This window comes from Microtus ochrogaster, chromosome 1 (assembly GCF_000317375.1).
Source record: "Microtus ochrogaster isolate Prairie Vole_2 chromosome 1, MicOch1.0, whole genome shotgun sequence".
Classification (NCBI taxonomy): Eukaryota; Metazoa; Chordata; class Mammalia; order Rodentia; family Cricetidae; genus Microtus; species Microtus ochrogaster.
The window spans coordinates 60,403,946-60,413,265 of record NC_022009.1 but is presented as its reverse complement, the minus strand read 5'-3'; the positions used below and the strand labels follow the sequence as shown (position 1 = coordinate 60,413,265).

Below are 9,320 nucleotides of genomic sequence, written 5' to 3'. Positions count from 1 at the left end.
GAGAGAGAGAGAGAGAGAGAGAGAGAGAGAGAGAGAGAGCGCTTTTTATTCTACAGTCTGTGTGTTCATATGGTTTTGGTCAGGCCAAGCAATTGGTAACAGAGTAGAAGGCATGAAATAATTTATAGATTCCAGGAAGTTGCATCACACCATGCATTATTTAGTTTTAGAATTTTAATAAGGATTGTACATTGCCAGAATATTCATCAGAGGAAGGCCCATCAGTCCATCATAGTCCATCAGTTCCTTTGGGAACTGTACCAATGTCCTCCTCTTCTGGATATGCAGGATGATGACTGACTGGCATCAGTGAACCCTTGGTGCCCTTCAAGGGTAGTTTCTGCTGGATGGTTGCCTGGGAATCTTGACCCATCACCTGATTGCCTACATTCCTACACTCACCATGAAGGAGTCAAATCATGTGTCAGAGGAATGGGTGGCATGGGTTTTGGCATGTGGTGCCATAGTTATATATAACCTATTGTGTTGGGTGCTGGAGGTGGGTGAGAAATTCCTTTTAGTCTATTCTGAGCGAGCGACATTAGGATTATTTAAGCTATTACTGAATGAGTCTGGAAGATGTTTTTCCTGCTCTATACTATTGTCAAATAATCAAGCACATTGAGAAAGCCAGGAAACGATTCCCTGACCAGCACATCGGAAGGGGAGCTAGTGGTTTGAAAACCCCTTATGCTGGAAGAAGTGTGGGGTACAGTTTTCCAGCAGTGGGTTGTGAGTTATGAGGAGGTCTGATATGCTAGTTGTCGTCAGTGCTTTCACAAAGGGAGAAGAGTTGCAGACTCCAGGTGCCGCCTCTTTTCTGGCCTCATTTGAACTTGGCCCGATCTGTCATGAGTATGTCCTGGTGTGTCATGGGTGCAGCACATCAGAAAGCCAGCGAGACATGTTTGTGTGCTTTCATATGTTGGAATTCACCAAACAGTAGTAAACTAGCTGAACTCTGCCAAGTGGTCCCCTTTTCTTTGATAGCTGGCCATTGACAAGCCCAGGCTCTTTGTATCACAATCTTAATGATAAATACTCACTTTTAGGTCACACGTTCTACATGACATAGTAATTATATCTACATGTAGGTTACAGAATGGCTACAGATGGGTTAGAGAAATGATGGCAGAGCTCAGGAAGGAGGCAGAGCTGACAGAGAGATGTCACTGTGCAGGCAGGTATGGAGGTGATAGATGACAGCACAGAGGCAAGCCAGACGGCGGTTTGAGGATTGAGTTAGACCCCAAAGGTGAGGTCCAGAACCATAGATGCCAAAGAGGCCAGCCTGTGAAATGAACAAACGGGGGGCTGACAGTGGCAATTTGAATTGGCTATCAGCAGTAGGGACTGAGCTAAACTGAAGCCCCAGGCATACAGGAGATCTCTACCTGTTGGTCCGGTCATGCACACACACAGTGAGTAGTCAGACAGTCAGATGGCAGGTTGGTGGAGATTATAGCAGTATACTTTTCTTTAGGGGGGTCCATGGAAGGATGCTGCACCTTTCCTTAGTCTGTTTTTCTCTGATATGATTTTAATGCACCCATGTATTCTTCTGGTCCCTGTATAGTTTGGTAGGTTTATATTATACCTGGTACCTTCTTGCCTTAGGGTTTGGTCTGTGCTTTGTGGGATATGCTGAACGGGGGTAGTGTGTTTGTGCCCAAGGTGCAGAGTCATCTTGCATTTTTCACTCAAAATGGAACCAAATGTTGATGGCAGGTTAGAGTTACCTAGGGCAAAACACAGTCTAAAAACACTGTTTTATGGAGCAACAGAGAACAGCACAGCCTGATATCAACATGATGGATGTGCTTTATGTGGTTATAATGATGTTATAATGAGACCAAAGTCGTCTGGTGTGTCGACATCCTGCCTGGTCTAGCTGGCTTGGTGTGTCTCGCAGCAGGTAATATAACCGGGTGGTGGGCACTGGGAAGCATGTGCCCGTTGGCATCGATGTAACTTTGCATGTATAAGAGGCCATACTTGACAGGACAAGGGGCTGTCAGTAATTTTGTTGTCTAGGCTGGCAATGAAGTCATTTTTTTCCCTAGATATTTGAAGCGTTCTGCATCCGTCGGCTCAAAGAGACAGAGCGAGGTTAATAAACAAACATCAGGAGTGTGAGAAGTTGGGAAGACGGTCAGGAGAGTCGCTGGAACGTTAGGCACAGATGCTGTGCTGGGTGGGATGGGGGGGACTCGGGCCTAGGAGATTCTGTCTGAAGTGGGAATAACCGAGCTGGAAAAAGAGGAGCTGGTGGTATGTGAGTCCTACTGACAGTTACCCAGACGGAGCGATGACAGGGTCCAGAGCAGGGCTCTGGCAGAGAGATGTGTTGGTGGAGCAGGGCTGGAGGCCTGGAGGTTCCAGAATGGAAGGGGTCTGAGGCTCATCAGCGTATTGCTTAAGATGGAGGTATGTTTGGTATGGAGGGGGAAAATGAGAACCAGATGTGTCTGTCAGTGTAATGTTGTTAAGTTCTTTGAAAGAATCCAACTGAAATCCATACCCATGAAATCAGAAGACAACCTTCCTGGCGTAGAAAGATTGTTTTGACATTGGAAGCAGGGCTCAGAACTCAAATGCTTCTCTGAAAATTCTGCCATAACTAACATCCCCCAGTTTAAACACCAGCGATAGAACAAGACTGACAGACTTCTACTTGTATGCCACGTAGTTATTATTTTCATTCTTAGTAATCTCTTACATGGACCAACACATGATCCTTCATGGGCCTCACTTCCTGGATCTGTCCTTTTACAGCAAAGGACACTGGGAAACTTGTGAATCAGCTGCCACATCAGATGTGAAATCTGCCCGCGTGATACTGTATGGAGGTGATTGAAACATGGAGTTAGTGATGTTTTTGTTTAAGATTTTGGCTCTTAAATTTTTTTTTTAATTTTTGCATCTCAAAAGTAGTTTCACCTGCCAAATAAGGGTTGGAAATTTACATTTTCTCTGGGACTTTCGGCATTAAGTCATGGTGCGCTTTGGAGAGTGGCCATGGCCCGTTACGCTGAAAATTTCATAGCTAATTCAGAGTGGCCTGGGACTCCTAGGAAATACATTCTAGCCTTTCTCTATTCCTAGACATCGGGCTGACATATTTATCCCGAAAGGCTGTGTGCTCAGTACAGCTGACCAGCATCAGATAGAGCAGCTTCTGCTCTGTCTCTAGACCCCAAAAGATTAATAAGAGGACAGAGAATGTCAGAAAGAACGCCCAGCTGAACCTTCAGCTTGAATACCCAAAGGAACAGTGTAAAAACCCAACCTTCCTGCACATGTAGGAGGGTCAGTATAGGCGAATACACCTGCAACTGTGTAATAGAATGTGAACAAAGGCAGCTGGACACCTACAACATTCGGTGGCAGGCCTTTGTGTTTGGTGAGTGACCTTTTGTGCCAGTCCTCCCCAGGATAAGATTACGCGGCCCTCACGCGCTTGCTTTTCTTTGCTGCAGGACATTTGTGAAGATATTTCCGACCATGTCGAGCAGATCCACGCACTCCTTGAGACGGAGTTTTCCCTGAAGCTGCTGTCCTATTCGGTCAATGTCATTGTAGACATTCACGCAGTCCAGCTGCTCTGGCACCAGCTCCGAGTATCCGTGCTGGTCCTCCGGGAGCGCATCCTGCAAGGGCTGCAGGACGCCAATGGCAACTACACCAGGCAGACCGACATTCTGCAAGCGTTCTCCGAAGAGACAAAGGAGGTAAGCGGCCTTGGGCAGCAAGTAATGCTTTGTCGGGTGTTTCCCTTTGAAAACATTTTCAGTTTAGAGACGCGAGATGGGAGTTTTTGTAGATAGGTGAGCAGGTCTTTGGCTAGGGTCTGGATGGGCTGAGTAGAAACAATGGTACCGGTAGTATAAAGGGGGCTTTTGACATACAACATAGCTTGTGTAGATGTCATCCGTAGAGGTGTTAGCACTTTCTGACTTCCCACGTCCTCTTCAATTATTTCATAGATATTTAACACTTACTACGTTCATATGCTAGATACTAGAATATGATCCAAGGAGCATTTCTAGGGGCTGGAAGAATGGCTCAGCAGTTAAGAGCACCGACTGCTATTCAAGAGGAAGGTTCAATCTCTAACCCTCCCATGGCAACTCACAACTCTCTATAACTCCATTTCCTGGTGACCTGACACCCTCTTCTGGTCCCAGTGGGTACCAGATGTGCATAGAATCTATAGACATACACATATACATAAATATATATGTATACACGCCCCCAAATAAACCATTTCTGTTTGTGAGGAGATTTGAGTCTAGTAGGGGATGGAGAGAATTGAGCAGATGCTGAGGCCAAACAGTGATAAGTCTAGAAGATGCAGTAGGATGTCAGAGAAAGAAGCACCTGATTGACAAACGAAACGTGCTTGCCCCCAAGGGGAGGCAGGATTAGATAGAAGATGGCCAAGACAGAGGGAATGGCAGGGTCAAACCCAAAGCAAAAGGGACGGGACTAAGACAAAGCTGGGGACTGAGAGCAGGGTTTGTGGGGAGTCCAGGAGAAAGGGCAGAGGTCAGATTATAAAAATAAACTTTTAGAGCCACATTAAGAGAATTGGATCTTAGGTAGAGGAGAAAAGTATTGTTTGTTGAAGGAGCCTGCGTGGTTAGCTTCCTGCTGCAGAAAACCAATCTGGATCTAGCAAATCAGGCAGGGGCAAGCAGAAAGCTGTACAGTCAGGTTACTTTGTCTTCTTGTGTATTTTGTGAGTCCTTTAAACAGTTGATTGTTATTCTTGAGAGTGGACACGGGGTGGGAAGAAGTCAGTGGTGGGTGCTCATGCCGTACCCGTCAGTGGTGGGTGCTCATGCCGTACCCGTCAGTGGTGGGTGCTCATGCTGTACCCAAGGCCTCATGTTCAGTCTCCACTGCCAAAACAGAACAACAGTAACAACAAAATCCCCAACTATGGGCACCCGACTCTATCATCCTCAAATCCAACTGACATATATTCAAGGAGTATTTGTATAAATATAGATTCAGGTAGAGATGCAGAAACCATGGACTGATATGTGACGTTTGTCTTACAGTTCTATGGCTCTTGATACTTAGTTTAGTACTTGGCTATTACCTTTTTTTTTTTTTTTTTTTTTTTTTTGGAAAACATTCTTCAAGTTTATAAGGCTCGTGTAAGATTAAGGTGCTTCTTACCAAGTGATGTAGGATTCACTAATTTATTAGTGTTTTGGTGGCTGCTGAATTAACAACCCCACGAAACAAATCTGCACCTATTTTAAACATGTTGTACTTTACTGATTTTGTTCAAAATAAATTCCAAATAAAGACACCATTGCAGAAAACCCGTGCTGGCTTTAGAAGTCTGCGGGAATCCAGATCTGCTGTGTTCTCCTCGACGTCTGCCAGCCTCCACCTGCAGTTAGAGCTCCTCGCTGTTGTGGCTGGAGCCACAAGGCAAAAGTAGGGGCTGTGCTGGCTTTCTGTTGCAATGGCTTCCCAAGTCCCAGGGGCTCTTAGGTGTGACTCTCATGGCTGTGGGAGACTCCAGGCTCCAGCTGACCGTCTTTCCTGGAAACCGACCACCTGTGAACTTATGTGCAGATGGAAATCAGGGATGAGGGGTACTTGTCTGCACTCTAAAGACATCATTCTTCAGATCGTCTCTGTCTACTGCTGGAAGGGACATGAAAACTGATTCAAAGAAATTAATTTTATATATTGATTTGCTAAGTATAAGTGAGTTCTTCACCAGATCTTTGTTATAGGAATTTGAAGATACAGCAGTGAATTTATCTCGATTGTTTTATGGATTATAATTTGCATTTGACCTTGTAACATTCATGAAATGGAAACACACACAAAATGTGGCAAAAGCAAATGAAGCTAAGTGCTAATAGCTAACATTTTCCTGACGACGTCGTGCAATTGCCTCATGAAGTATCCATTATGATTCTTATGCGGAATACTAAAAATGTATTTCTAAATTTTATTTGAAGCAGTTTGGTGCATTTTTATATTTGAGGACAGTTTTGGAATTATTGTAGAGAGACAAGAACACATAGCGTGTAGGGTGGAGCACAGAGGCCTTTTTGCCGCTGCTTTGTAGGTGTCTATGCGGATCAGGCTCTGCCTGCTCTCACCCTTCAGGAACACTTTCCAATCTCACTTGTTCATGACACCAGAGAACTAAGGGATGTTTCTATTTTTGCTAGCATTCCAGAACTGAGAAAAGGGCAGGAAATTCAGATAACAGTCTCAGAATGCATTCAGTGGTGGGAGATTCATAGGAAGAAAACAAAATTGTAAAACTATACACAATAAAGCAAAACACTGATAAACTAGAACCCATCCAAGGAAGGGGATTCATTTTCAGAATACGTTTGAATTTCAGAGCCACACAGAAGGGGGAAGAGTGAGCTTGGAAGACGAGAAAGTGGCAAGTTCTAATTATTTGAATATTGAGTAGACCATATATAATAAACAAAATGGCAGGTATGTGGTTAAAATCAAACAAACCAAGCAACTAAACAAATGTGTAAAAACAGCTCTTTGAAGTAAAGCTCAAACTGTACAAATTGTACAAAGGCCCTTGTTACCAGCTGGTTTCTATCGAGACAAAGTGCCACCAGCCTGTGAGCTGCTAGGGACCAGCTCTCCCACGGCATGACGGTCCTATCACTGTATGCAAATATCTGTAGATTAAATGAAGCAACTTAAAGCAGATAACCACTGCTATTGGTGTAGAAGGAGGGGGTATTATATTAGATGGGTGAACTGGGAGTCAGTCATAGTGATTGTCTGATTTATAATTTCAATCTACAGAAAATGAAAATTATTAAGAATTATTATGCGGTTGAATGATGTTGAAAGATTTTTTGTATATTTCCCCACCATCCATGAGAATGAAGTTTGCTTCACTTTCCCTATTATACCCACTCTTTCTCATCCATGGTTGCTCTCTGGAACTCATCTAGAATCACAGTCGCTAGTGACAAAGATGAAAGGGCCATTGGTCTGAGGGTAAGGGTGTGGGTAGGTGGGTGGCATGTTGGTAAGAGGACTGTGATTGTGTACGACAGATATATGGATCATTGTGTAGTGAGATTGTAGCATCTAGAGAAGAGAGGAGGGGCAGTGCTGAACTGGGGGACAAAGGTGATGGGTGCTGACCAGCCAAGGACTCTGATATGCCAGTGGAACTTATTAACAGGAGCAGCTTCTGAGTTAGCACTCCTGCACTTCCAGCTGCTGACAAACTCTAATATAGTACTGAGAAGAGATGTAAGAGCAACCTAGTTAACTTAGTTACAGGTAAGAAAGAAAGCCTGGTTTCTGTCCAAATTAGAAAAGACGCAAGTGAGGCTCCTTGAAGCAGATGATAAGACTGAAGCCAATAATAAAGCAAATGAATCACCACTTACATACAACACAGCCTTCATTCAAGAGCAGCCTCCTGACATGGGGTGTATCTGAGGAGAGGCATTGCTGAGCAGCTTGGACACAATCCTCATTACCAACAGTATGGGTGATACTTCTGGGTTCTAACTGTGGGAAAACCATCTCTCGGTTCCAAGACTCATTGCTTACAAAATGTCCGTGATGTGGCAGGAACCAGCAGAACTAAATGGATGGCCCTTCCTGAACAGACTTGAAATAATTGAGCTCATCAGTCATCTGCATGAGAAACTTCAGGGAACTTATTTCCTCTTAAAATTGCCTCTGCAGAGCCACAGAGAAACCCTGTCTCAAAAAAAAAAAAAAAAAAAAAAAAAAAAAAAAATGCCTCTGCAGGGTTGACAGTCTATAGTATATATATTATATATAGTATATAGCAACAAACCTAGCCTAACATGGGCCAGGCCATTGGTTCAGTCCCCAACATGAAACCCTCCTCTCCTAGCAAAAGGCCATTGCATAGTAAAACCTAAACTGGTTTTATTGTTCTCTTGTTGCTGTTCAACCTCCCTCACCCCTGCCCCCAATGCTAGGGATTAAGTTCAGGTCTTCAAGAATTCTGAGATAGTATCCCACCCCTGGATTCTGTTCCCCATCCCAAGATGATGCTGTTTCTGCTTGATGATCTTTTTTGAGGGATAGATTTTTTCCATTTAAAAATTCAATAATAATAATATAAATGCTTTTGAATATGTTTTTCTAAATCAAGCCAGTAACTGGCTGGAGTTCTCCCAAAGTTTACAAAGGCTTCATACTCTGTTCTCTGAAATGAAGTGATTTATTTATCTATCATATATTTTTTAACATACTCATGTCCAATTATTTATTGAACATCTACTGTTCAAGATTTTTTTTTTTTGGTTTTTTTGAAACAGGGTTTCTCTGTGGTTTTGGAGCCTGTCCTGGAACTAGCTCTGTAGACCAGGCTGGTCTCGAACTCACAGAGATCCGCCTGCCTCTGCCTCCCAAGTGCTGGGATTAAAGGCGTGTGCCACCACCGCCCGGCTACTGTTCAAGATTTTGAAGACTAAATATACTCCTGGCATTCCCTGTTTGTGCAAAAACAGGTGGTTGATGCTTTCAATATCTAGTTATTGCCTAAACTCTGAAATTTATTCATTATAACAATAAAATTTTAACTTCAAAGTCTTGTAGGACAGTAAGTATAATAAAAAAAACAATAGAAATTATATTCCTAATTCCCAGTAGTTGACAGTTTAAAAGGCCTTACAGAATGGCTTAGGAACATAACCATAATTTAAATAGCTTTTAATATAATATTTTATTAATTCTTTGAGAATTACTGCAATATATTTTGATCATATTCAACTTCCACTCCTCCCCTTAACTCCTACCAGATTCACACCCCTACCCCCTTCAACTCCTTCTTGTTTCTCTCTAAATATAACCCATCAAGTCCAATCTCTGTTGCCCACATACTCCTGGTGTGGGGCCATCCACTCGAGCGTGTCAGCCTACTGGAGGCCATACCCTTAAAGAAAAATGTTTTTTTCTCCTTTCCCGGCTGTCAATAGCTCCTCAGCTGGGGATGAGGACCTGAGTCCCTCTCCACTCTTTGCTGGAATATTGACTGATCTTGTGAGGATGTCATGTGGGTTTGCACAGATGTGAGGATGTTGTGCAAGGATGCACGGCTGTGCAGATGTTATGCAGGTATGCACATATGTGTGGATGTTATGCAGGAATGCACAGCTGTGTGGATGTCATGCGGGGATGCACAGGTGTGCAGATGTCATGCAGAGATGCACAGTTGTTTGGATGTCATGCAGGTATGCACAGATGTGTGAATGTCATACAGGAATGCACAGCTGTGTGGATGTCATGCAGGTATGCACAGATGTGTGGATGTC

At 43.5% G+C, this 9,320-nt stretch overlaps 1 protein-coding gene across 3 annotated transcripts in view; it reads left to right on the top strand.

The window, feature by feature from the left end:
• Akap6 (A-kinase anchoring protein 6) overlaps positions 1–9,320 on the top strand; it is a 387,996-nt gene that overhangs the window by 144,662 nt on the left and 234,014 nt on the right. For all 3 annotated transcript variants that reach the window (XM_013347205.2, XM_013347218.2, XM_013347211.2), the window contains exon 3: positions 3,480–3,731. In XM_013347205.2, the coding sequence (XP_013202659.1) occupies positions 3,480–3,731 (252 nt within the window). The remainder of the gene's footprint in view (positions 1–3,479; positions 3,732–9,320) is intronic.